Source organism: Poecilia latipinna, unplaced genomic scaffold (genome assembly GCF_001443285.1).
Source record: "Poecilia latipinna isolate Pla-1442-1.1 unplaced genomic scaffold, P_latipinna-1.0 Scaffold917, whole genome shotgun sequence".
Taxonomy (NCBI): domain Eukaryota; kingdom Metazoa; phylum Chordata; class Actinopteri; order Cyprinodontiformes; family Poeciliidae; genus Poecilia; species Poecilia latipinna.
This window is the reverse complement of record NW_015113533.1, coordinates 283,499-311,326: the sequence shown is the minus strand read 5'-3', so window position 1 is coordinate 311,326 and position 27,828 is coordinate 283,499. Positions and strand designations below refer to the sequence as shown.

General features: G+C 41.3%; 2 protein-coding genes across 3 annotated transcripts; one reads left to right on the top strand and one right to left on the bottom strand.

Moving 5' to 3' along the window:
- Window positions 1–347: 347 nt before the first annotated feature.
- hoatz (HOATZ cilia and flagella associated protein) lies at window positions 348–951 on the bottom strand. The gene has a single exon (XM_015048970.1). The coding sequence runs from the start codon at window positions 856–858 to the stop codon at window positions 421–423; it is 438 nt and encodes a 145-aa protein (XP_014904456.1). The 5' UTR covers window positions 859–951; the 3' UTR covers window positions 348–420.
- A 1,353-nt stretch (window positions 952–2,304) lies between these two features.
- On the top strand, window positions 2,305–27,074 carry LOC106957588 (myosin-11-like). Of its 2 annotated transcripts, none has more exons than XM_015048974.1 (43): window positions 2,305–2,592; window positions 5,115–5,412; window positions 6,111–6,281; window positions 7,601–7,757; window positions 8,275–8,302; window positions 8,888–8,987; window positions 10,020–10,046; window positions 10,140–10,232; window positions 10,787–10,850; window positions 10,941–11,039; window positions 11,157–11,300; window positions 11,397–11,492; window positions 11,567–11,685; window positions 12,311–12,463; window positions 12,552–12,725; window positions 12,893–13,066; window positions 13,642–13,756; window positions 13,842–14,035; window positions 14,113–14,234; window positions 14,655–14,724; window positions 14,890–15,050; window positions 15,126–15,234; window positions 15,310–15,441; window positions 16,431–16,637; window positions 17,101–17,238; window positions 17,315–17,438; window positions 18,009–18,180; window positions 18,271–18,483; window positions 18,688–18,832; window positions 18,913–19,119; window positions 19,578–19,682; window positions 19,753–19,905; window positions 21,235–21,483; window positions 22,157–22,369; window positions 22,441–22,653; window positions 23,039–23,200; window positions 23,284–23,412; window positions 23,587–23,675; window positions 24,577–24,700; window positions 24,773–24,981; window positions 25,787–25,895; window positions 25,993–26,165; window positions 26,722–27,074. In XM_015048974.1, exons 2-43 carry the CDS (start codon window positions 5,248–5,250, stop codon window positions 26,933–26,935), a joined length of 6,015 nt encoding a protein of 2,004 aa, XP_014904460.1. In that variant the 5' UTR covers window positions 2,305–2,592; window positions 5,115–5,247; the 3' UTR covers window positions 26,936–27,074. The 2 variants fall into 2 exon arrangements, with proteins under 2 accessions (XP_014904460.1, XP_014904462.1); XM_015048976.1 differs by lacking the exon at window positions 2,305–2,592 and adding an exon at window positions 9,733–9,759 and having other exon boundaries at window positions 5,121–5,412.
- Window positions 27,075–27,828: the final 754 nt, after the last annotated feature.

The window sequence follows — 27,828 nt, the reverse complement described above, 5'->3', positions numbered from 1 at the left end:
AGCAGAACCTGTCTGACAGCATGAAGTAGGCTATAAGAAATTAAAATAATTCCCTAATCTTAAGTAATTTATGAACAGAGTCATTGCTAATTGGGTAAGTCCTTTATCACAGTGGTTGGTTTGGACCTTTTTCTCCTTTACGAAATTAAATTATTTCAAACAAATCAATTTTGTTGATAAAATATATTTAGAGGGATATAATTAAGCCGCCTTGTATCTTTAGGAATGTTACGGCTATGCTAGCATTTTCTTAGCATGTTGGTAACGATTTTTAACGGCGACCACGAGAGGGAGCGCTAACCCGCCGTCTCCAAAACTCTTCTACCAAAAAATTTAAAACTAAAATGTCATCTCCAACCAGCCCATTACAGTTGGGTGGCTCATTTATTTAGTCACCATTTTTTAAATATATAAATTAGTTTACGGAAGCTGTCTGACCAGCTCCTTGTCCAGCTCAGTTTCTGGGTCTGGTGGTTCCACCACCTTATTCTTCGGTTTAACGGCCGCGGACAGGCGCTCCCTCTGGATCCTCTGCTGCCTCTGCCTCCCCAGCAGCGCCATCACCTCCTTCTTCTGGTCGGCCATGGCCTGGTACCGCCGCCGCTCGTCCTCTCTCTGCCGTTCACTGCACACGGTGAGTGGGACCGGGTCGTCAACATGGGAGGTCCCGCGGCGCTGCGGACGCGCCACCGGCAGCCGTTGGCGGATGTCTGCCGATGCTAACCGGGATTCCAGCGGCGGAAGAAGGGCTATGGATTTCCAGAGCTGCCGGGCGTGAGACCCATCCTCCGAGGAAGAGCCTTCAAATACGATGAAAAGGTCATCAACCTGTCCGTCTTGCGTACTTTTTTGTGCCATTTTACTTCACCAAGATTTGTTTCCAAAACACGTCCAAAACTTCTCAGTTGTTTACAGTAGTCACCATGGAAACGAACCGCGTCACAAGGAGAGTGGTGGTTGTCAAAATAAAAGTCGATGAAGAATAATGCAATAAATTTGATATGATTGGATCATTTGTATTAATTTTACAAATATCTCTATATTATTGTAGATGATTAGAGACACTAAAAATGGACTTCAATCTTAGAATTCAGATTTTTTTTCTCAGAATTACAATTTTAATCTTGAAACTTACATCAGTGTAAAATTCACAATTATATATATATTTTTATATAAATTCTTAGTTTGTATCCTATTATTAAGAGTTGAAAGTTAAAATTTGGATGGTAAATTCCATATTTATCACTTTCAATCCAAAGGAAATTAGGTTATGGTTGACAAAAATGTTAAAAATAAAAATTGAAGCAGCAGGTGTATTATCTTATAAAAACTATCAAAAACCACCTCACCTATGAAAATAAATCCAAATAATTTCAACTTTAAAGATCAGATTATCACTTTAGATTAGAGGCTTCATGTCAGACTACTTTTGAAGCACAAGTAATAAAAATATAAGTGTTGTTCCAGAAGTGTTCATTTTACAGATTTTAAACTTATTTTACCTGAACAGGGATGCATCGGTCCAGTCTAGGGTTACAATTTGGGTTTTTCATTATAGTTTAGTTTTATTTCATTGTGACTTTTTGTTTGTGCAATTCAGTTAGTTTTAATTAGTTTTTTTTTAAAACTATATTTGCTAGATTTTATTTGTTTTTTATTAGTTATAGCTGTAGTTTTAGTTTTTTTCATACTTTGGTTAATTTTTAGGTGCAGAATTCATAAAGGTCAAAGTGTAGTGATTATATTTACATTGTTTGGGTGATGAAAACTCAACAGAAGATACAATTTTCCAAAAATGTATTCAGTTATTGTTGAACAACCAGCTGACTGCGGCGTCTTCTCCCAACATTTCCTGTCACCATTTTGCAGACTAGTGACAGTGGATCATCTTGATTTGCAGACTGATGAAGTAAACTACTTGTGGGGGAAAATAGTAAATTTCACGTCAATTGGAAAGGCTACAAAATGAATTCATAACAAGAATATTATAGCTATGATTTCATTATGTCTTAGCTAGCTTTATAAATGCACAATATAGTTCCAGTTAGTCACAGTTTTTTATTTATTTCAGTTTACTAAAATGTTTTCTCAGTTTCTCTTTGTTATTTTGTTAGTTTTAGTTAATGATAATTACCTGCCCTCTGTCAGTATTTGATGCAGAAAGTGATATTTAACATTTTAGAAAGAATTAGGGAAGTTACAGAGGAAAAAGAATCAAGGCTGGAAACTGTTTTATTCTTGAAAGTTTAGGAATAAAACTCTGAAAGTGTTTATTTGCCTTAAAATAGTTGCTATGTTGCTCCACAGGTGCTACTGTTGATGCGTTAGCGATAATTCATCTCTGGTCCAGAGTGAGGAGCAGGAAAAGCTGAATGTGGGCAGATAGGAGCAGATTTTGCTCAATGGCGATCCAGCAGCTGTGGGAAGAAGGCGGTGGCGGCGTGCCGCTCCACCCAGGTGTCGCTGAGAGGAGGAGGAAGAGCGACATCATCATCATCATTAACAGCATCACTTCTTTCACCTGACATGATCTTCTCATTTCCCTGGAGTTCAGGCAGCAGCATCCTGCACTGAGGACTGAAGCACAGAGCCGTAAGTAAAAACAGCATGAAACTAACTCTCTGATCTGATTCACTTATTGCAATGGTAAAGTTATGATTGTGCAAGACAAAGAAATGCATTAAAATGCATTAACGGCATTTTCTTTTGTTAGATTAATTAAATTACATTTAGTTTAAAATGAATAAAAAAGGAGTCAGTTTTTCTTGTTTAGAGTCTTTATGGCAGATAAAATCCACATTAAAGATGCTGCATTTATTGTTGGTCGCTGTGCAGCTGCTGCCACACATCAGTGCATCCTGACATGTCACCATTTTGGTGTAAACGCCAAGCTTGGCTGGACTCAGGAGCCGCTGCACCTTATAAGGTGAAATGCCAGATAAGTTTCTTCTCTGCATTCCAGTTGGGGCTACTAGGCTACCAGGAGCAGCAGGTTAGCCAAACATGGGCATTCCAGCATGGCAGCTCTGCTGTTTGACTATCTGTGTGCTGCTTTTCATGTTTTATTACCTGCTGTTCAATGGGAGGTCAGAGAAGCACTGTGACCTGCAGCTCAGGATAAGTGAGTAAGTAACTCGATGCAAAGCAGGGAAAAGTTCCCAGGTTGTTATCAGCAGCAGCAATAAGTGGGGAGGCACTGAAACCAGCGGATCTGCAGCAGGTTGGAGTCAGAAATGATGAGCTGATGCTTAGAGATTTTCTGTGTTTAATCAGGTTTTATCTGAAGCTACAAGAGAAGCTTCAGAACTTTTGATGTTTGCATCTTATTTTTATAAAATAAGATGCTATTTAATAAGATGATATTTACTTTGTTAAGCACTGGGCCTGTCGCAATAAGCAAAAAATCAGTTAATCGCATGATAAATTAGCTCAATAATTTAAATTTCCATGATTTATTGCTTTTCTATTTCTACCAAAAACAGTCTGCTTGTTTTTGAAGGACAATTTTGTTTACAGAGACTTTATAATTAATTTTATTTGTTGTTTTTGTTGTTTTGTTTATTTATTTTGGATATTTAAAATGTCTTCCAGTTCCAGTGTTAAATGTTAATTAGAATTTAAAGTTTATTGACCTTTGAGAAAGAATTCCTGCATTATTATGCCATTACCATTATATTAGGTGAAACTTGTTGTAAAACAACAATATTATTAATACAATTTGTTATTGTGACTGGCCTATAAAGATTTATTATGGTATAAAAGTCTACAAAGCTGGTTGATAATTTTACTCATAAGAATATTGTTGAATTTTCTGTTCTCAGATTAATCCCTACAGTATCTTCTTATTCAGTAAATTAGAATATTATTGAAAAGTTATTTAACTTTATAAGCTCATTAAACACATTATATGATTAATTCTGATTTTTCAAGCTTTACACTGCAAAAACACAAAATTTTACCTAGAAATTTTTGTCTATTTTCTAGTGCAAATATTTTTAATACACTTGAAATAAGGCAAACTAACTTACAAATATTTTTAGCAAGATATAGAAGTTTGTTTTAAGTAAATAATATCTTAATATTGATTTTAAAAAATTTGCTAGTTCCACTGCCAGATTATTGCACTAATAACAAAACGTTTTTCCCATGTTATAAGTGAAATAATCTGCCAGAGGAACTAGCAATTTTTAATAAAAGTTAAAACAATCTCTTATATCTTGTTACTTTTACATTAATTTTGTCTTATTTCAAGTTTACTAAAATATTTGCACTAGAAACTAGAAAAAATACTTGGTACAACATTGTGTTTTTGCAGCTTATACTGATTTTCTGCTTACAGCTAATGAAAACACATTTTAGAGTGTAGTATTGTATCTGATCAATAAAAATATATATGTATTAATAAAGAAATGTGGGCTTAAAACTGCAGTATGTAACTTTTATAAAAATATACTTTTTACATATTTGTTCACAAATATGTAAAACCCATGACAGTTTGGTATGAAACTGTGAAAAATGTAGCTCCTCTGCCTTCTCCCAGTGTTAACTAGAATCAACCAATCAGAGCCAGGAGGCGGGTCTTAGCGCTGTCAACCACCCCCCTCCTTCCCTTTCTCTCTGTTATGCTGCAGTTGTGAATGCTAAAGCTAGTTAGCATAGCCACCGATGATGGCAGGCAAATTATTTTCTTGCCATCATGGAGGCGAGTCCTCATTACACATTTAGTAGCGAGTACATGAGATTGATTGACAGCACTAAGACCCTCCTCCTGGCTCTGATTGGTTGTTTTTGGTCTGGAGCGATGCATTTCTTCTGGCAGCAGTAGCAGCTCAGGGAGGAGGTGAAGGAGATCGATCTTTTCACAGATTATCTGTCTCATAACATGGAGTCATGGCATGGTGACAGTTTTAACAAATATGTAAAAATAAAAACATATTTTTGATAAAAGATACAAACTGGAGCTTTAATCAAAAGTAGAGCTAGGTTCCCAAACTTTGATAAAAACCCAGCTGCACCATAAACCAACCAGAGAAGGGTCTAATCAAAATATTATTTACTGTCTTTAAGTTCTTAAATTTACTAACTGTGTTGATGTTTTACTCCTGTGACATCAGCAGGTCAAAGGTCAAGCAGTTAGAGGAAACATCAGCCCCAACCACTGCTCTAGAACCCGACGCCAACCCCAACATCAGCTCCTCCACCTCTGAGTCTCCAGTAAACACCGCCGCCCCCACCGACCCTGCCAACATGGCCGACTTCCCTACGGACGACAGCAAGTTCCTCTTCCTGGAAAACGACTTCCGTAACAGCGGCGTGGCCCAGGCCGACTGGGCGGCCAAGAAGATGGTGTGGATCCCATCAGAGAGGGAGGGATTCGAACCCGCAAGCATCAAGGAGGAGAAGGGAGAGCAGGTGCAGATTATTTACACGGTTATTCACCTCCTGGGCATTCCTCAGGGGTCACTCCTGCTCCCCTGTCGTTTCAGTTTGTCTACATGCTCACTCTGACCAGGTTTTGAAGAATCATGATTATGCAGAAAACAAAAACCAATAAAGCTGCCTTGCTATTCTAATAGTCTGACCAGAATTTATCTCAATTATAAATGTAAACGTTTTGGGAGATATTCTGTGGAAAAGCCTCTTTTGGTTTATAACTAAGGTGTTTCATTAAATAAAACCAACCATGTTTTAGATCAACATTTACCAAACATTCAGTTGGTTAATTATAGAGTAAAATAATAAAATCAGTCCTCCTTTTCTAAGCCCATCTGAATTATTGATAGATTATCTTCTGTCCTTGATTCTTTCTCAATTGTTTAGATTAATGTATAAAATTTACCAGATAAATCTTGATGCACATGCAGCACTGCAAAAACACGTTTCAGTTAAAATGTCTTAGTTCACTTTAAATAAGACAAAACTAGCTTGGAAGTAGCTTCTCATTACAATATAGGGGATTATTTAATAAAAAAATAATTCCTTAATAAAACTTAAAAAATATTCTACTGTTTGATTAAACTCTGCCGCCTGCTGATGAAACCAGGACAAAGTTTGACTGTGTGTGTTTTGTCTCGTCTCTGGGTCTGAACTTTCTTCTCCGTGTCCTTCAGGTTTTGGTGGAGCTCTCCAACGGACAGAAGGTGACGGTGAACAAAGATGACATCCAGAAGATGAACCCCCCCAAGTTCAGCAAGGTGGAGGACATGGCCGCGCTCACGTTCCTCAACGAAGCGTCCGTCCTGCACAACCTGCGAGAGAGATACTTCTCCAGCCTGATCTACGTGAGAAACGCTGCCATCTTATCGCTTGTTTTGGTGTTTCATATTCAACCTATAGTTCCTACCCTCTGTATCAGGTGATACTGTAAAATATTGATCTACACATTTGCCTTTTCAAATCTGTACTAATAGCATGATGAGGGGAGTTTTTCCTCTCTACTGTCACCACATGCATGCTTGGCATAAGGGATTGCTGTAAAATCAACATCAACGCAAGTGATTGTTTCCTGTTGCTGCATCCAGCAGCGAAAGCTTCCAGTCAACAACTCGATGCAGTCTGCTGGGTTTCATTAGACTGAAAAGGTTTTAACCTAATTTTAATAACAGACTCAGCTGAACGCGCTCTTAGTGCCTCGAGTCGACATTTGTTGTGAATAGACGCTGCATAAATAACAGAATTAAATTAATGGCAGCCATATTGGATTTTTAGGTTTGGGTTGGCGCAGAATCTCAATTTTCTCCAGCTGGTATTTCAGTTAATATTTCCATCTTGAAAATGACATTGTTACAACTTTGTTAGCATGCTAAAGGTGATGTTAGCGATTGTTTGGTGATGTTAGCGATTGTTTACTTAAAAGCCCTTCTGGGGACAAGCATCACAAATTAGTCACGGCTATAAAAACATGTCCATTGTTTATACTTGTCCTTCCCTATCAAATGAATAAATGAATAAATGAAAAGGTTAGCATGTTAAAGTAACGTCAGTGCTCACTTTATTACTACCTAACTTATTCAGCACGCTAAAACTGACTTGTACAATCTCGTTATGCTTTCTACAATATGATGAAGTTATTATATTGTAGAAAGCATATACACAGTGAAATTAAATCAAAGAAGAACAAATAAAACACAGTTAATGCTTTAGGAAAATCACTGGTCAGCATTTTCCTCTTTCATGCTAAAGCTGTTAGCATGCTAACATTCACAGTTTTTGGGTTAATCTTTTACTTCCAGAACTGAACCAAAAACTTTATTAAAACTACAAATGTTAAAGTCACTAGAAACGTTATAGCCATAAAAAGCAGTGAAGTTCAGTTTTAATCCAGATTTAAATCTCAAGGATTAGCTGCTCTGCTTTCTTTCTGGACTGAGGATGTTCTGGCAGATTCAGCAGCGAATGCTTTGTTTTCCTTTTCAGTTTTATAAAAATCCTGTAAAAAATACAGTCAGACATAGCAAGAGGAACAGGAGTGATAATCCTGTGTTTATCCATCCACTAGATTAAACTACTTTCAGGGTCATATTTAGACAAACAGGAGAATATTTTTAATATAATGCAGGTAAAAAAGTTATAAAGTAACTGTGGCTTCTTTCCTCCCCAGACGTACTCGGGTCTGTTCTGTGTGGTGGTGAATCCCTACAAGATGCTGCCAATATACTCAGAAAAGATCATCGAGATGTACAAGGGCAAGAAACGCCACGAGGTGCCGCCGCACATCTACTCCATCACGGACAACGCCTACAGGAACATGCTGCAGGGTAAGCCCTGACTCCACAAAAAAATCCCCCTTTGTCCCAATTATTGGAAAGTTTCTGCTCCATAATATTTTCCTGAATGTATTTATATTTATATACAATATTCTTACCGACGTTTGCTGGAATTTTGACCCATTCTTATCTCAGTTGTACCAAGATATTTGCACTAGAAACTGCACAGAAATGCTTGGTAAGATTTTTGATAATTTTGTCTGTAGGGGCTTCCGTACACCTGTGAATATTTAAAATCCTGATCTTCAGTGTTAAGAACACTGGAGTTATTCCACATCTTCTAGCAGCTGAGCTTCCAGAGGAGCCAGGAGACTGAAGCCTCGGAGCGTGCCGACCTCAAACTACCTCCCAACTTTCCATTCAGCCCCAGAACGGCCATACATGGAGCAGTCGGCCCAGATCGCAGCGACAGAACCACCTGCTAAATTTAGATCAGAACTAAAAGAGGTCCGTCTCAGAGTTCAGGATTTTAGCTAAACTTCACTAATTCCCCTTTGTCTCTCCACAGATCGTGAGGATCAGTCGATTCTCTGCACGTGAGTCAAAACACGCCACAAACCGTCACTTTCAGAGGAAATGCATGATATAAGGAAGAGTTCACCATTTCATTTAAATGTTTTTTAATCCTGTGAGTCATGGAATTATATATAGGGCTAATAATTGATTTATTGCTAGTAACCAATAAATCATTTCTCTCTTTCTACAAAAACTGGATGATAAAAGCCTTCAGTCTGGTGTTTTGCTTCAACTAAGACCTTTTTGAAGGACAATTTTGTTCCCAGAGATTTCATAATTCATTTTATTAGTTTTTTCTGTTGTTTTGTTTATTTATTTTGGATATTTAAAATGCCTTCCAGGTCCAGTGCTAAATGTTGATTAGAATTTAAAGTTTATTGATCTTAGACAATATTTTCTTTTGTCGTTATCATTATATTAATTGATAATTTGTTTATCGTTTATCGCAGTAACGTCAGCCAGAATTTATCATTCAACAAAATATGTTCAGACCCAGTTAAGAAAAGAGAAAGCAAACATGTGCAAACTTGGAAAAGAACGAAATGAGGATGAACAAATAATCGGAGTTGTGCCATTTTTAAAAAGTGAAATATTTTTCCAATTAGTGGAGAATATGGAGCCGGGAAGACGGAGAACACCAAGAAGGTGATTCAGTACCTGGCTGTCGTCGCCTCGTCTCATAAAGGCAAGAAAGACGTCAACCCTGTGAGTAGAAATTACAGACGAAACGCTCAGACAGAAAATTTATTTTAAAACGAAACCAATTTCTGCAGATTCCTTGAGTTTTATTTTGTATTGTTCTTTTGTAAAATTGTTGTCGATTTATTTTCACTTTTTCTTCAGTTTTAAATAATGTTTTTTAAAATGTAAAAATTTTCAGTTTAAATTTTTCCAGTTTTAAAATTATGATCTGTTATAATTTTAAACCTATTTCCTAGTTTTAAAATGGGCTTTTAATTACAACTTTTCTTGGTTTTAAAATGTCTTTTAAAACAAAAAAATATTTTTGTGTGTTTTTTTAGTTTTATATTTTCAGTTTTAAAATGATTTCTCAGTTTTATTTTTTCTCCAGTTTTAAAATTATTTCTAAATTTCATATTTTTGGTTTGTTTTAAAGTGGTTTTAATAAAACGGGAGGCTTTTCTTCCGTTCTCAAATTATATTTTTTGTTTTAAATTTTATTTGATCAAATTTTATGGCCCTAATTTAGCTCCATAGGTCCTGGCTTGGAGCTGGCATGTTTTTCCCAGCATGTGTAGCATCCGGGTCCAAAACCAGGCATGCCAGGTTAACTGTCATCTATAAATCGCTCTTTGTTAAATTCTCACTCTACCACGTTGAGTTTCATGTCCCAACGTTTTCTGACTGAAATCCACCTTCAGAGTTTCTCCTTTGTTAGCTGTGAAAGCATGAATCTGTAATAAAGCTTATATTTTACTGTATGTGACAGGAATCAGTTGCTGCAGCTGTGGCCAAGGTGAGAACAGACTGATGCTGTTTTTTTCCTCCTGCTGGGGCTTTTGGTTTCCTTCTGAATGAGAAATAATGACAAAAACAAACGAGTTAGAGTCCATATTACCTCATAAATCTTCCATAATGATAACTGAAAGTTACACTCAGGGGTTTTCTGAGTGAAAACTGATTGCTGCTTGATCCCCGGCCTTTTCTGCTCGGCTGCTTCATAAGCTTAAAAAATAGACCTTCATTTTTAAAGGCTTGTTTTTCTGATTCTTCCAGCAGCAGCAGTCAGGATCTCTGGCCTATGTGAGTAAAAATCCTGTTTCATTCATTTCTGCGGTTCGTTTAAGGAACAGCAGTTGTTCATTAAGTAATGTCCTACCTGTTTCTGGCCTGCAGGGGGAGCTAGAGAAGCAGCTGCTGCAGGCTAATCCCATCCTAGAGGCTTTTGGAAACGCCAAGACCATCAAGAACGACAACTCCTCCAGATTCGTACGTTTTGCTCAACATTCATTCAATCTTAGTTCTTATTCGTTTTAGTTTACCCATTTAACAAACACTCACAGACCACCTGCTTTAAAAACCACATGGAAATAAAAAATCTAATTGTTCTTTACTATTAGTGTTTTGTGCATTAATAACATTTTAGATCTATTTGTAAGTTAGGAGTATAATAAAAGAAAAACAGACTTGAGTTGCTTTGACAGAAACAAAAATCCTCTTCTGCACCATAAACATTTCTATAGACTGGTTTCTGTTTTCAGTCACTACTGTATGTGTCAAACTCTGAGGTAAACAGCACCACTGGCGCCCCCTGGTGGTCCACCAGCTGTAGAAAGAGCTTTAAAATGATAGCAACACAAAGCAGCACAAACATTTGGCACCAATATTGTCAGATCTGAAGAAGGTGAAAAACGAAAACTAAATTCCACTTGTCCTGATAAATGAACCTTGGCACTCCCAGAGGTGGATTCTGTTTTTGCTTCAACGTAAGAGAAATTCAAGGAACCAGAGTGAAGTGTCACATGGCTGCTGTCCTTCCACAGGGGAAGTTCATCAAACTAAACTTTGACGTGACTGGCTTCCTGGTTGGGGCAAACATTGACACCTGTATCCTTATCCAGCAAAGTTTTTCCGCCTTCCTTTTCCTACATCAGCCGCTGTAAAGGTTTCCTCCTCAACTCCAGCCGATCTGAACAGACCTGCTGGAGAAGTCGCGCTGCATTCGTCAGGCCAACACAGAGAGAGCCTTCCACATCTTCTACTACATGGTGGCCGGAGCGAAAGACAAGATGAGGGGTGAGAGTTTAGAGAAAATAGCAACCTTTGGGACTTGAAGGAAACTTTCTGCTGCTCTTAAGGTCAGTGCTGCAGTGTTTGTCTGGATGATAACTGTGTGAGTTTGTGTTGTTGCAGAGGAGCTGCTGCTGGAGGGCTTCAGCAGCTACCGTTTCCTGGTAGCGGGTCACGTGGAGCTTCCTGGTCAGCAGGATGACGAGCTTTTTGATGAGACTCTGGAAGCGATGGAGATCATGGGCTTCACAGAGGAGGAGAGATTAGGTACTAACAGACAGGGATGGATGGATGGATGGAGCGATGGATGGATGGATGGATGGATGTTGTAAGCTGTAAATTGTCGGCCATCTTGTTTTGCAGGGATGCTGAAGGTGGTCTCCACCGTCCTCCAACTGGGAAACATCAAGTTTGAGAAGGAGAGGAACAGCGAGCAGGCCACCATGCCCGACAACACCGGTAACCATGGTAACACTGCGTCACGGCTCCGTGAGGAAGCGCCGCAGCGTCTCTGACCCCTTCTCCTGTTTCAGCGGCTCAGAAGGTGTGCCACCTGCAGGGCATCAACGTGACCGACTTCACCCGCGCCATCCTGACGCCCAGAATCAAGGTGGGGCGGGAGGTGGTGCAGAAGGCCCAGACCAAGCAGCAGGTACTCAGCCTTCGCTTAAAGGAACCAAGTTTTTATACTTCTATTCGGGTCTCAACTGCTTCTGAAAACTGTAGAGTTTTTGGCAATGTGTTCATGTTTTTTGGTGTCTGGAAAATGAGCCGTTTCAAAAACCTTCTGATTGTTAAGTCACACTATGGCGTTACCTAGCAACCCAAGGTGAGCTCCAGCATGTTTGGTCAGCTTGTTTTACCGCTGTATGCGTTGTACAATGGCTGCTGGAAAAGGCAAGTGTTTTGTTGTTGACTTACCATCCAGAAACCACCTGCTGCATTCTTGTTGCTTGTGCAGGAGGCTCCACTTCTGCTTTTCAAAAATGTGCAGTTGTATAATTGCGCATCTGTTCACAGCCTTTTTCACATGTGAGTGTAAACATTGAGTTGGGGGGGCGTGGCCAGCAGCATCTTATTTGGATTTAAAGTGACAAGACACTGTAAAACAGCTCAAAATAGGCAGAACTGACTTGATTAAAATCTCATTTTCTAAGATTGATTTTCTGAAAAAAATGTAATCAACATGTATAGAACATGGACCTACACTAAGCTGTTCAAGGGAGAACAATAGGTCATTTCTTCTTAATGTTCTTAAAATTATGCACCATCTTCAGGCTGATTTTGCAGTGGAGGCACTGGCCAAGGCCATGTACGACCGCTTGTTCCGCTGGATCCTCGCCCGAGTCAACAAGACGCTGGACAAGAGCAAGAGACAGTCGTCCTCCTTCCTGGGAATCCTGGACATCGCTGGCTTTGAGATCTTTGAGGTGAATCCTCCCTGAAGAACTTCCTTTGGTCAGTTGGGTTCACTGAGTTCCCGTCTGTTTTCTGACCTGCAAAGTCTTTCCTCTGTAGGACAACTCATTCGAGCAACTCTGCATCAACTACACCAACGAGCGTCTGCAGCAGCTCTTCAACCACACCATGTTCATCCTGGAGCAGGAGGAGTACAAGAGGGAGGGCATCGAGTGGAACTTCATCGACTTCGGCCTGGACCTGCAGCCCTGCATCGAGCTCATCGAGAGGCCGGTGAGCGCTCCTGCAACCATGGCGATCAGAATGACCCCTGTGTTAAAATGACCTCTGCAGTCAAAATGATCCGTGTGGTCAAATGACCCCTGGGGTCTGCAGAACCTGCAGAATACCTGCAGATCCGCGGTATTCTGCAGGTTTCCACCTTCTTTGTGGTTTTCCAGAACAATCCCCCTGGCATCCTGGCACTGCTGGATGAGGAGTGCTGGTTCCCGAAAGCCACTGATCAGTCGTTCGTAGACAAACTGCTGAACACCCACACGGGTCACGTGAAGTTCTCCAAACCCAAACAACACAAGGATAAGCTGATGTTCTCGGTGCTTCACTACGCTGGAAAGGTAAGTGAAACAGCCTCAGATGGAAATGTTCTTTTGATTTAGTTACTCTATAATTTAAAGTGTCAAAATGACGGATGACCTTCAGATTCTTCTGTCACCGTTTAAAAAATCTGGTCAAAGATGGAACGTATTCTGTTTATGCAACCTCTGAGTGGAAATACTGCCACCTGCAGGTGGGAGTTAGCATCACATAAACTCAAACTTTCTGACCATTTTAACACTAAAAAATTTGGGAATTTACAGATTTTTATGATTTCAGAAATGTTTTTATTCTCATTACTGTGATTTAATTCTGGTAATAATATCTCTTTATTTTTGAATAATTACAACTTTATTTTCAAAATGAAAACATTTCTCTTCCTAGCCTTTTCCTAGCTCTGTCATGCTGACATTGGTGAGAAAGCAGCAGAAGTTTAAGGAAAACTCTCAGAAAGTTTGTTCAACCATTCATAAAGACAACTTTAAAAGATCACAAGGAGTTTTACCTACACACCAAAACTATTAATGAATAGGAGCTCAGAACCACTTTTGAGAATGACTTTCTGGGAGGTTTTCTGTTCTCTTCCTCCCTCCAGGTGGATTATAATGCAGCCAACTGGCTGACTAAGAACATGGATCCCCTGAATGACAACGTGACGGCTCTGCTCAACAACTCCTCCAGCGGCTTCATCCAGGACCTCTGGAAAGACGGTCAGTCCTCCGATCGCACACATTCACACACCTCTGGACGCTCTCCGTTGCCGTGGTAACACCGTTCTGCATCGTCGCCCTGCAGTGGACCGAGTGGTGGGCCTGGACACCATCACCAAGATGTCAGAGAGTTCTGTTCCCAGCTCCACCAAGTCCAAGAAGGGGATGTTTCGCACGGTGGGTCAGCTGTACAAGGAGTCTCTGGGGAAGCTGATGACCACGCTGCACAACACGCAGCCCAACTTCGTCCGCTGCATCATCCCCAACCACGAGAAGAGGGTGAGCGCCGCTTTCCTCTGCCGCTGGCTGCAAACGGCCTTTCTGTGATCTCACTGGCTGCTGCTGCGGCTCTGCAGGCCGGGAAGATGGACGCCCACCTGGTTCTGGAGCAGCTCAGGTGTAACGGCGTGCTGGAGGGCATTCGGATCTGCAGGCAGGGATTTCCAAACCGCATCGTTTTCCAGGAGTTCAGACAGAGGTGAGGGAGCATTTCTGGATCACATTTAGAGGGAAATGTGATCCGATACATTGCTCCAGAAATTATTGCAATAAATGATAATATTGTTATTTTAAGAACATTTTCAACTAATATAATTATGGCTTATTAATGCAAGTATATCCATTAAAAACGATTTTAAAAAATTTAATGCTGGAACTGGAAAACATTTTAAAAATGCAAAATAAACAAAACGGCTGAAACAATTAAAATGTTTTCTCTGCTTGATGCCGATGATCTGATCCTTATTATTTGTCTTTCCTCATTTAAGAAAGGGGAAGCTCCTCATGTTGTCAGCTGAGGTTTAATAACCTCAGTCCTACTTGCACAGCTAAATTCAGGTGGTGACTGTTGTTCCTGGCCAGGCGGTTTGTGGTAGTAAATGTCCTCACCTGTGTGCAGGTACGAGATTCTGGCTGCCAGCGCCATCCCTAAGGGCTTCATGGATGGAAAGCAGGCCTGCTGCCTGATGGTGAGCTTTTATTTTGAAATCTGTGATGGAAACGAGTGTAAAGAACAAGATCTTAGCTGCTCCTGAGCATAAATCAGTTTTATGGATTAATCAGGTTTTTGATTTTGAAGATTGAAGTTAAATCTGATGTTTTATTTTTAATCCATATCGCCCTCCGTTCCTCAGGTGAAGCACCTGGATCTGGACCCGAACCTGTACCGCATCGGTCAGAGTAAAATGTTCTTCAGGACGGGAGTTCTGGCTCAGCTGGAGGAAGAGCGAGACCTCAAGCTGACCGTCGTCATCATCGCCTTCCAGGCACAAGCACGAGGCTTTTTGGGGCGAAAGTAAGAGGAGCCATTTCAGGGAATCTGGGCCTGAAGTCGTCTATGAACCAGTGGGTGATGGTTTGTTGTTTTCAGAGCGTTTAGTAAACGTCAGCAGCAGCTGACGGCCATGAAGGTCATCCAGAGGAACTGCGCTTGCTACCTCAAACTGAAGAACTGGCAGTGGTGGCGGCTGTTCACCAAGGTCCGACCTGGACGCTAGGCTTGATCCTACATGCATCCTGACCTTTAACCTTAACCAGATCAATGTGTGACCCAGGTAAAGCCGCTGCTGCAGGTGACCAGACAGGAAGAGGAAATGGGCCAAAAGGAGGAGGAGCTAAAGGCGGTGCGCGAGGTGGCGGCTAAGACCGAAGCTGAGCTGAAGGAAATCTCCCAGAAACACACTCAGGTGAGTCAGACGCAGCATTTACCCATTTTATCTGGAGAAGCAATTAGGAATGAAACAATTAATTGTGATTAATTGGTTATTAACATAATCATCGTGTAATATAGTAATCAATTAATCATTAATTGGAGTATACAGACTCTAGAAATGACCATTTCTTGAATAAACAACACACACAGAGCAGTAATTAAACCAAAACTGTACAAAAATATAAACATTTTGCAATTAAGATGAAAAAGCTTTGTTGTCTGTAAATCTGTCTACCCAGAACTCCAGAGCTAATTTTAGCTTCACCTGGTTCAAATTTTACAGAAAACCCTCCTATTAAACACCTTTTGCATCCAGTTATTAATACAAAAACAATTAACAGATTAACAGACAATACGGTTTTAGCTTCACATCCTTTGGTACAGATGATCAAGTGTTCATTAAAGGGATGCTGTTGTTGTATTTTAGGCAATAAAATGTTTATTTCTTATTTTAAAAAGGAATTTAATTATTTGCACCTTTTAATGGATTTCTAATATTGTATGAAAAAGTTCAAGTGGTGAATGAAAAGTGTGCAGAATGTGCCAATTTTTTGTTCGATTAATCGTCAGAATAACCGATTAATCGTCAGAATAACCGATTAATCGTCAGAATAACCGATTTCTAAAATAACTGTTGCTACAACCCTACCTTAGTCTTTTTGTAATCCATATCCAAGAATCATTGACTTAAAAAAGTTTTATGTCTTGCAGAAAAGTTACTTGTAAGTTATTTTTGATTAAATGAAAACTCTGGAGAACATGGTAATTTTTCTCTGATTAACCCTTGTGCGTGCGAGGACTAAGGCAAATGATACAAGTGATACGGGTGTGGGGTCGATTGGACCCCATTTGTAAACACAAGGGTTAATCAGTTAATCGTCAAAATAATCGATTACTAAAATAATGGTTAGTTGCAGCCCTGGAAGCAGTGTCGTGGTTAAAGATGGAGGCTTGTGGTTGCAGCTGGCTGAGGAGCGAGTGCAGCTGGAGCTGAAGCTGCAGGCCGAGACGGAGCTGTACGCCGAGGCGGAGGAGATGCGCGTGCGTCTGGAGGCCAAGAAGCAGGAGCTGGAGGAGGTGCTGCACGAGATGGAGGCGCGGCTGGAGGAGGAGGAGGAGCGCAGCGTCGCCCTGCAGCAGGAGAAGAAGGACATGGAGCAGCAGCTGCAGGTTCTCCTAACTTTATTCAGCTCAGTAAAACAATGAAAACAGGTTTCAAGCTGGTTGCTATGGCAACTCCTGACAGTTATTGAACAATATTAACAATGGAAACAAATGTTTTAATGCAAGAATCCTGCAAAATAGATTCAGCTCAGTTCAGTTTTAGTCAGTTCAGTTAAGCTCTGTTCATTTCCTGTAAATGTAGTTCAGTTCAGTTCAGTTCAGTTCTTTCTGTTCAGTTTATCTCAGTTTAACTTAGTTTGGTTTAAATTGGTTCAGTTCTATTAAACTGAATCTTCCTAAGCACTTTGTCTCAGTTCAGATCAATTCAAATCAATTTATTTCTGTTCGTTTCATTCAAATCCGTTTTTGTCTACTTTAAAAAAGACGCTGATGGTCTTTTGAGGTTAAAACTGGCCTTCATGATCGATCTGGTGTTCTTAGACTAACGGGTGTAGTTTTGTGCCGCCAGCTGATGGAGGCGCACATCGCAGAGCAGGAAGACGCTCAGCAGAAGCTCCAGCTGGAGAAAACGGCGGTGGAGGGGAAGGTGAAGAAGATGGAGGAGGACATCATGCTGATGGAGGATCAGAACAACAAGCTGCAGAAGGCAACAGAAGGACACATTTTTTAAAAATCTGCAGTTTCAGGTCGTTTTCCTTCTGACTTCCTGTCGTTGTTTTCAGGAGCGAAAGCTACTGGAGGAGCGCTTGGCTGACATGAGCTCCAACCTGGCAGAGGAGGAGGAAAAGTCAAAGAATCTGACCAAACTCAAGACCAAACATGAGTCCATGATCTCCGACCTGGAAGGTGAGGCAGCACTGATTATCGATTATTATTCCTTATCATTATTTATCACATGACATTCAGCTCCCAGAGTGTTGGAAGAATCCTTAAAAACTCACATCAAAATGTGCAGCTTGATTTTCAGTAGTTTTCTAAAACATTTGGTGGTGAAATGCTGAACAAACTGTGTAAAACAAATTTGATAGAGTTAATGGAGTCCCATATTCTCGAAGAAAAATAAAACACACTCACTTCCTGAATAATTTCCACCTGCTGATGACTTTAAGTCCCAATCTTAAAAGTAACTTCCCCAAAAAAGGTAGAAGAACGGTGGAATGACAAAACCAGTCTAAAACGATGCACTGTTTGTTTTACCTGTTATGTTGCCCCGTACAAACCACTTTTTTATGTTTCTGAAACTATCACACCTGAGAAACGCATAGATCCACCAAAATCAGTGTCACAGGGGAAACATGAGGTAACCAATAAGTCAGCAAACCTGAAAGTTTCCCATGTAGCAGTTTGATCTTTATTTACATAATTTAGCCTGAAGAAACACAAACATAATTCATTGTTTCTGCTTTTTGTCTCCAGTTCGTATGAAAAAGGAGGAGAAGGCTCGTCAGGATGTGGAGAAGGCAAAGAAGAAGGTGGATGCAGAGCTGGCCGACCTGCAGGAGCAATACGCCGACCTGCAGGCGCAGCTGGCCGAGCTACGAGCTCAGTTAGCCGCTAAAGAGGATGAGCTCCAGGCTACACAGACCCGGTGAGCCCAAAACCAGTATCATGTCAACCAGTATGATGTGGTCATACTGCACTGCAGATCCATCCTAAAGAATCATTTCTCTGTTCACAGTTTGGAGGAGGAGAGCACCCAGCGCGCTACGCTGGTCAAGAAAGTTCGTGAGTTGGAAGCGTTGCTGTCGGAGCTGCAGGAGGATCTGGAGGCAGAGCGGGCGGCGCGGGGGAAGGCGGAGGCCGCGCGGTGGGACCTCGGAGAGGAGCTGAATGCACTGCGCTCCGAGCTGGAGGACAGCTTGGATACCACCGCTGCTCAGCAGGAGCTGCGGTCTGTGGAAACCCACACATCCCATAATAACCCACAGGCTGCGCTCACCAACAGTCTTTATTTACTGAGTTTGTTTGCATCCAGTAAAAATGTAACAACTGTTTTTCTGAGATAACTAAAGTAAACCATAGCATCATCTGCGTAGAGGGTAATCTGGGTGCCGGTTTTTTCCTCATGGTGACATTTTGTGTTTCATATTGATAGAGCAAAACGAGAGCAGGAAGTAGCAACGCTGAAGAAAGCTATGGAAGACGAGGGGCGGAGCCACGAGGCCCAGGTCCAGGAACTTCGTCAGAAACACAGTCAGGCTGTGGAGGAGCTGACCGAGCAGCTGGAGCAAGCCAAAAGGGTCAGACCACATCACAAAATAAACTTTAACTTTTTATCCCATGAAGTTTCACTCATTTGGCTCCGTCTCCTTCCTTCCAGGTCAGGGCCAGTCTGGAGAAAGCCAAACAAGCCCTGGAGAAAGAGTCGGCAGACTTGAGCGCCGAGTTGAGATCCCTCGCCAGCTCAAAGCAAGATGTGGAGCACAAGAAGAAGAAGGTGGAGGCTCAGCTGAACGATTTAAACTCCCGATTCAACGAAAGTGAGCGGCAGAGGAATGAGCTCGGAGAGCGAGTATCGAAGCTGAATGTGAGTCAAAGCATCGACGTTTTACAAAATGCTCCAGATGTAACTACGGAAATATCTAAGTTTAGGTCCAAAGATAAAAACTTCAGTTTCTGTTCAGCTGGAGGATGTTATGGCACATCCACTGGTGACATCATAATGTAGAGATGTGTGTCATCTGGGTAGTTATGGCAGCTAATCTTACTACTTGTTATAACCTGAGAACATGTAGATATTAGTTATGAGGGTCCTAGGAATGAACCTGGTGGTTCCCCACATGTCATTTCTGCCTGTTTCACTTAGTTGGTCCAGTAGTTGTACTGAAGGCACCTCCTTTTTATATAAAATGCTCATTTATAAATATCTAAAATTCATTTTCGCGCTCGTGATGCTGTCGTTTACACAGCAGGGCATACTTTAAGGTTTATTATTATTTTTACTTTGAGGTTTTTGTGCTTTAAAAAAGAGTTCTGCTCTGTTAGATGGAGCTGGAAAGCGTGACCGGCCTGCTGAACGACGCTGAGGGGAAGAACATCAAGCTGAGTAAAGACGTCTCCAGCCTGTCCTCTCAGCTCCAGGACGCCCAGGTGAAACACTCACCTGACGATGTGAACACGCCTGGTCCCAAACCTCTGAGCCCACCTTCCTTCCCTGCAGGAGCTCCTGTCTGAGGAAACCCGTCAGAAGCTGAACCTGTCTGGACGGCTGCGTCAGCTGGAGGAGGACAGGAACGGCCTGATGGAGCAGCTGGAGGAGGAGGCGGAGGCCAAACGCGCCGTAGAAAGACAGGTGTCCAGCCTCAACATGCAGGTCAGTAACAGACTAACAGAAGTCCAGAAGAAGGGACAGCAGTAGGAAGGTAAATATCTAACACTAAGAATCAGGTTTTGTTTGTTTTGAATCTGGATATGTGGAAAATGGAAACATTTTTAGTCATTTGGGCTTTTATCCCCACAAAACTTTGTTTGATATCAATAAAAACAACTTTTCATAAAAACTCAGACCAAAGTGGAGATTTTAGAAAAGTCTATAATCCTGTTTGTGTGTCTATTCGGTAAAACAGACTTACAGTCTGCGACAAATAACTCACCAATATATACAAAAACTCGCTGAACATGATTCCCAATCTATGTTGTCTGTTGCTTTAATAACTTTTTATTCTTTTATGCTCAATTTATAAATCTATTCACACAAATTAACATCCTGGGTCCATGTTGAAAAAGTACCAATTATTTCACTTATAATGTGGGAAAAAACATTTTATGTGACATAATCTGCCAGTGGAAACAGTTTGTCATGATCCGTGTTTCTGTGTTTTTATTTTAAGGTTTTTCTGTGTTCGGTTTCTGTCCTGAGTCTCTGGTGTCTCTGCGTCTTCCCGTTGATCCCAGCTGTGTCTCATTCCCTGATTTCCCTCCCGTGTATTTAGTCCCACCTGTTGTCTTTGTCTCTTGTCGGATCCTCGTCTAATGTCATTTGTCTGCTTGCCACCACAGTCGAACTGTGTCGGTTCAGCTCTCGTTTTCAGTCCTTTCTTTCAGTTGCTACCGGTAATTAGCCGTGTGCTAACTCTCTGCCGCCTGTGTTGGACTGTGTTTGAGCTCTCTTTGTTAAATTCATCATCATCTTCATCACTTCCTGGGTCGTCAGTGTTCTTTCTCACCACCACCAACCACACCAGTATTTCATCAATATTAAATAATTATTTACTTAAAACAAGATCTTATTACTTACAGAAGAGCTACTTTAAGTTGGTTTTGTCGTATTTCAAGTTTACTAAGATATTTTCTCTGGAAACGAGACAAATATACTTTGAGAGATTTTGTGTTTTTGCAGTGAAAGACGATTAATAAACTATTGGTCTAACAGGAGAAAATATTTATCCAACCAGGTTTTTTCATCATTTTATGTATTTTTTCAGTTTAGTTTTGTATCTGTGTCACATTAAAGGTAGAAAAATAAAAAAATAAAAAATCATGGTTCCAGGAAACTACATTAAACAGAGTTAACATTTTTATGCTTTCGCACAAGATCTGATGTTTTCTGGCAAAATATTTATGCTCCCGTCTGCAATGCAGTGTTCCTTTACGACAAAAGCATATTTTTATTTGTCTTAACTCTCTCCTGACTGTTTTCCAGCTTTCTGACCACAGGAAGAAGCTGGAGGAGATGTCGGCGACGGTGGAGCTGCTGGAGGAGGGGAAGAAGCGGCTGCAGCGCGACCTGGAGGCCGCCAACGGCGAGTACGAGGAGAAGGCGGCGGCCTACGACAAGCTGGAGAAGAGCCGCGGCCGGCTGCAGCAGGAGCTGGAGGACGTCCTGATGGACCTGGACGCCCAGCGGCAGCTCGTCTCCAACCTGGAGAAGAAGCAGAAGAAGTTTGATCAGGTCAGGGGTCAAACGCCACAATCCTACCAGACTTCAGTCCAGCTACATAAATATTACATGATCTTTTAAAAGAAACAAGACAAAAAGAAAACTTAATACACACAAGAAAAAAGTCATATTTCTATGGGAATAAAGTAATTAATGTATAACTTTATATTGTGAGAATGAAGTAATAGAAGTAATAAAAGAATAAAGTAATAATAAAACTTTATTCTTGTAATTCTGTGTTTATTCTCATAAAACTACGACTATATTCTCATGTTATTTTCACTCAAGTGAGAATAACGAGAATAAAGTGGAGAAATGCAGAATAAAGAAATAGGATAACAAGGGTAATGTTGTATTATTCTTATTTTATTTCAACTCGTACAAAAATAAAGTGTTAATATGTCACATTAGGATTTTATTTTTGCAAAACTTCATTCTCATAACATCATGACTTTATTCTCTTAATATTTTCTTAAAGTATTTTCCGTCATGTTACCAGTTTATTATTTTTATCAGCGCGTTCTGCCGCCGCCGGCCCTTTAAGGATCTTCCTGACCTTGAATTGACCTGAAATGAAGTGATTTTCACTCCGTGCTTTAAACTGTTTCCGTTCTGGTTGAACGTCCCGATCTCCTGCAGTGAAACCAAAACACTGTTGTTGTGGTGGGTCTCTGCTGTCCTGCAGATGCTGGCCGAGGAGCGGTCGGTGTCGGCCCGGTTTGCGGAGGAGCGGGACCGGGCGGAGGCGGAGGCGAGGGAGAAGGAGACCCGGGTGCTGGCCCTGAGCCGGGCGCTGGAGGAGAAGCAGGGCGTCCTGGAGGAGGCCGAGAAGGCCGCCAAGGCCCTGCGGGCCGACATGGAGGACCTCATCAGCTCCAAGGACGACGCGGGGAAGAGCGTAAGACGGAAACCCGCAAGAAACGCCGACCCGGGCAAAACAGGCGGAGCTGACCTCTGACCCTCCGCCAGGTTCACGAGCTGGAGAAGGCCAAGCGCGTGCTGGAGGCCTTCGTGGAGGAGATGAGGACGCAGATGGAGGAGCTGGAGGACGAGCTGCAGGTGGCGGAGGACGCCAAGCTGCGCCTGGAGGTCAACAGCCAGGCGCTGCGGGCGCAGCATGAGCGCGAGCTGCAGGCCCGAGACGAGATGGGCGAGGAGAAGAGGAAGCAGCTCCTCCGTCAGGTCGGAGCGCCCAGCGCGACTTCATGACCCTTAGACTGCTTATGTTATTATTTAACTTAGAGCTAACATTTTATAGACGATTAATCAAGTTAATCATGATTAATCGATTGTTGAAATAATGGCCCTATGAAATTTTTTAAAAATTTATTTGAAGGTGATTTATTATTATTTTATAGGTATACCTAACATTTTAAATACTATGTTTCCCCCATAAAAAACTTATTATTTTTTTATTTTATTAATTTTTTTACTGAACACTCATAGTTCTGACCTTTTTCTCTGTGGAAAATATTTCTTCCTCGTCTTCGGTTCAAACTGGCTGATAAATATAATGTTGGGATAAAGAAGGACATGAATTTTGTTAGGTGTGATTTTACCTGTTCAGGTGCGGGAGCTGGAGGCGGAGCTTGAGGAGGAGAGGAAACAGCGAGGTCAGGCGTCCGGCGCCAGGAAGAAGCTCGAAAGTGAGCTGAAGGACATGGAGGAGCATCTGGACGCCACCAGCAGGGGGCGCGATGAGGCGCAGAAGCAGCTCCGCAAAGTCCAGGTCTGCAGCCGCCGCTCGCTGCAAGAACACGGATTCACTCGTTCATCCGGTGATGATGATGATGATGGCCGCTCTGCTCGCAGGGGCAGATGAAGGACCTCCAGAGGGAGCTGGACGACTCCAGAGCCGCCCAGAAGGAGGCGCTGTCCTCGGCAAGGGAGTCGGAGCGCAGAGCCAAGATGGCGGAGGCGGAAATCCTCCAGCTGCACGAGGTCCAGCAAATGACCAGAAGCAGCTTCCTGTTTAAACCGGTTTCTGTTGAACCGGTTTCTGTTGAACCGGTTTCTGTTGAACCGGTTTCTGTTGAACCCGTTTCTGTTTAAACTGGTTTCTGTTGAACCGGTTTCTGTGGACGAGTTTCTGACGTTTTCTCCTGGTCCGTCCAGCTGCTGGCCGCGGCGGAGAGAGGCAGGAAGCAGGCAGAGACGGAGAGGGACGAGCTGTCCGAGGAGCTGACCAGCAACTCCTCTGGGAGGTCAGTTTATGCCTCTATGGAGCTCAATTGGAGCCAAAAAATTTGTTAGAGAAATAAACAAATAAGTTCTGAAATTGTGAAAAAGCTCAAAACTAGTCAGATTGAAGGTTTTTATTTAGTTTGAAATGTCAGTAATCATTCCACACACACATCATCTGAGGCCCCAAGCCAAAAAGTGAATAAATTTTTTACAGTTTTCCATTTTCATTTTATTTTTTCAGAAACCACAAAGAAGCTTGAATCTCAAAAGTTATTTTAAGCTATTTTCAGTTTCAAATCTATTTTGGTTTTCAGTTTTAAAATTGTTTCTCAGTTTCTAGATTTATCTATATTTTTTTAACAAACTTTATGGCTCCAATTTATATTTTGTAAGCTGAAAAAAAATATTTAAAACTGAAAAATTATTTTGAAAGAATTTTTTTAAAATAAATTGTAAACTTTTAGATCTAAATTGGAGCTATTAATATCCAAAACTGCTTTTCAGATTGAAGGTTTTTTTGAAATTTTCAGAAGCTGAAAATAAAGATTTAAAACTGATAAAATAGACTTTAATCTGAAAAGAAAATTTTAAACTGAAAGCCAATTATGAAAACTGAAAACTAAAATGTACAAAACTACTTTTCAGATTCAAGTTGTTTTTTCTGGTTCAATGTTTTTATGAGTTTTTTTGTTTGTTTGTTTTTTTTGTTTGTTTTTTAACAAACTGGCCCTAATTTTGCTCCATTCATTCTTGTTTCTCCCACATTTTTTCAAATAAAAATTAAAATAAGTTTAGATTACCATGATGGTTCATGATAAACTAAATGATGTCATGGTGGAGCCTGTTCGCCCAGGGCCCCAACCAGGCCAGGACCACCCCTGGTTGTTCTCACCTGTACGTGTCACTTCCTGTCCCTCTCAGGTCGATGCAGTCGGACGAAAAGCGCCGCCTGGAGACGAAGCTGTGTCAGCTGGAGGAGGAGCTGGAGGAGGAACAGGCCAGCCTGGAGAACCTGACCGAGCGTCTGAAGAAGAGCCAGCAGCTGGTAGCACCGCCGCCACTAACTCCACTGTCAGGTGACGCAGGCGCCGCCTGACCCGCCGGTTCGGTTTTCCAGGTGGATCAGCTGGGGGCGGAGCTGGCGGCAGAGAGGGCGTCGTCTCAGAGCAGAGAGGGAAGCCGGCAGCAGCTGGAGAGGCAGAACCGGGAGCTGAAGGCCAAACTGCAGGAGGCAGAGAGCCAGAGCCGCTCCAGGCTGAAGGCCACTAGCGCCGCCCTGGAGGCCAAGCTGAGGGAGGCCGAGGAGCAGCTGGAGGCCGAGAGCAGGTAGCGCCGGGGTCAGAAGGTCACATACATGAAGGAACACAATGTAGGCAAAGTTAGCTTCAGGCTGGATATTTGTGGTTGATCTGCTCTCACTCAATAAATATCTGAACCAAACACTGTCCAAAAACAAATACAAATTTAGATTTTTGTTTTCATTTTTAAAACTATTATTCTCATTTATTTTTATTTTTTGGTTTCTAATTATTTTTTTCTGGTTTAAAATAAAAAAAAATGTTTTTCAGTTAATTTTTTTTTTCAGTTTTAAAATTTTTACATTTGATATTTTTCTCCTTCAATCGTTTTTCAATTTTAAAATTATTTTTCAATTTACATTTTTTGTTAATTTTTTTCTCTCAGTTTTAATTATTTTTCAGTTAAAATTATTTTTTAGATTAAAAGTGTTTTTTCGTCTTAAAATATAGTTTTCAAATATTTTTTCTGTTTTTTTTATTTCAGATGAATAAACGACAATCAAACTTTATACCACCAATTCTTTAGTGCTAAATAAAACAGAAAAAAGAAACTGAAACTTAGAAAAGAAAATTATGTAACTATTTTAGTCTGTAAAAAAAAACACAACTCAAAACTGAAAAAAACAAATGAATTTAAAAAGTAATATTGAATCTTTTTTCAGTTTCTCTTTTACTTTTACCTTTTTTTTTTTTTTTTTTTTTTAAAAACTTCTTGGCCCTGTTTGAGCCCCATACGGGGGCAGCAGAGAGTTTTAGTTAGACTATAAAATATGAGCAAGGTGATGCGAATATCCAACCTGACGCTAACTTCGCAGCGCTGTGAAAACTTCCAGGGAGCGTCAGGCCGCCGCCAAGAACCTGCGGCAGAAGGAGAAGAAGCTGAAGGACCTGAGCGTCCAGATCGAGGACGAGAGGAAGCAGGCGCAGCAATATAAGGACCAGGTAACCATGGCGACCTTCAGAGCCCCGCCTGTCCCAGTCCGACCCCAGTCTGATCCTGGTTTAACCTCGGTTTGACCCCGGTCCGTCCCGCTTACAGATGGAGAAGAGCGGCGTCCGGGTGAAGCAGCTGAAGCTCCAGCTGGAGGAGGCGGAGGAGGAGGCGCAGCGCGTGGCGGCCGCCCGCAGGAAGCTGCAGCGCGAGCTGGACGAGGCAGGCGAGGCCAACGACGCCCTCAGCAGGGAGGTGGCGGCACTCAGGAGCAAACTGAGGTACGAGGTCACCCACAAGGTCACAGCCAACTAACACAGTCTGACAATTGACTGATAACCAGAGGCGACCCCAAGCCGCCCCTGCTCATAACTCTTCATGTCAGTCAGGATTACCAGTTATTTCTGTTCAAATACCAGAATAATCAGAATTTTGTTTTACGTTTCTTTGAATTCAAAGTTTTAACACATTTCCTAAAAATTAAGCAAACTCAAGAGAAAAGAAACTAAACACAAATTTAGTCGGGTCAAACTAAGTGTTTTCAGTACATTTTCAGATGAATATTTGTACAGATTAATGTTTTTGTTTTGGGTTTGAGTTTTGATCATTTCAGATAATTTGTGAATTAAATTTTATTTTCTGCCTCTCACGTCTCGCTGCTCCTGTTTCTCTGCTTCCTTCAGACATTACTGATCTCTCCTTAAACCTGGAAACAAAAAGAGCGTTAACTTCCTCCCCTTCCCTCTGCTTCAGTTTCTACGGGGCACTTTAACCTTTCTTTTCCTGTGCTTCATCTTCTTCTTCTCTCTTCCTGCTGATGTGCGGGGCGTCCCTCAGGCGTGGTGGAGGGGATCCGGCGTTCAGTGCTTCTCGGATCAGCAGCGGCGGCAGCGGTGGGATCAGGAGCGCCGCAGGTCTGAGCGGTGGTGTGACCCGGCGGGTCAAAGAAAACTCTTTGGAGCTGCAGGAAGAGGAACCTCCCTCCCCGTCTCCTCCCACATGCTCCCCGGATGAACGCGATGAGGCGCACCCCTGCTGCCCTGACAAGTGAAACGACCCCACGCCTCATTTATTATTAAAATATATTTATACACTTTTCATGTCAAGATAATGTGGATTCATGTCAGCGATGGAGTCTAGAAAATAGAAATGATTCTAACTGGAGTTAAAATTTTGTGACGCAAAATGAGAATAAGATCATTTGAAATATGTCATATTTATAGGTTGAAAAAGAAAGCAAATTGAGATATTTTCTGATTATTTATGAATTATCTAAATTTATTGGAAATAAACACATTTTAAAGTGTTATAATGGAGCAGTGTGTTTTTGTTTTGCAGTAGTGGGGATGTAATTGTTCTGCCAGCAGAGGGCGCACTGGTAGAACTTAACCAGAATTTAATACTTCATAAATTTTTGGAAAAAATAATTTTATAAGTATCTAAGTAGTTTGTCATTAAAATAAACAGTTCCTGGTAAGTTTTTTGGGTCATACAATAATGAAGGAGTTCATGAGATGCTGATTTTTATAAAAAGTTATGGGGGAGAAAAATGTTTTAAGTTTTATTCTAAACCACATCAAATTAATGTAAAATGGCAACTTTCTGCTCAATCTGCTACTTCAGTTCATTTTAAAGTGAATCAAGACTAAAATAAAAAAGATGAGACGTATCTGTCAGGCATGAGTTTTATTGCTTTTCTCAGAAACATGAGCAGCAGTGAAAGTAAAAAACAAAACATCACATTCATCCTGTGTTAATAAACATACAGTAGAATAAAGTTTTCTTCAGTGAAACCAAGATCCTGGAGCTGCAGATTTCTTCTTCTCTCCCGTTGAACTCATCTAAAGTTTTAACCAATTTCTGGACGGATCAAAGGTTCTGGTTCAGACTCAACGGGAAAACCTGCGACATTAAACTTTGGTTCATCCTCTGAATTAAACACAA

Excerpts from the sequence above, each read along its gene's own strand:
- hoatz (XM_015048970.1), bottom strand. The coding sequence starts at position 858 with ATGGCACAAAAAAGTACGCAAGACGGACAGGTTGATGACCTTTTCATC.
- LOC106957588 (XM_015048976.1), top strand. The coding sequence starts at position 5,248 with ATGGCCGACTTCCCTACGGACGACAGCAAGTTCCTCTTCCTGGAAAAC. Across the intron at positions 11,686-12,310 it reads AGGCCCAGACCAAGCAGCAG|GCTGATTTTGCAGTGGAGGC; the intron begins GTACTCAGCCTT and ends CACCATCTTCAG. Across the intron at positions 15,051-15,125 it reads CGAGGCTTTTTGGGGCGAAA|AGCGTTTAGTAAACGTCAGC; the intron begins GTAAGAGGAGCC and ends TGTTGTTTTCAG.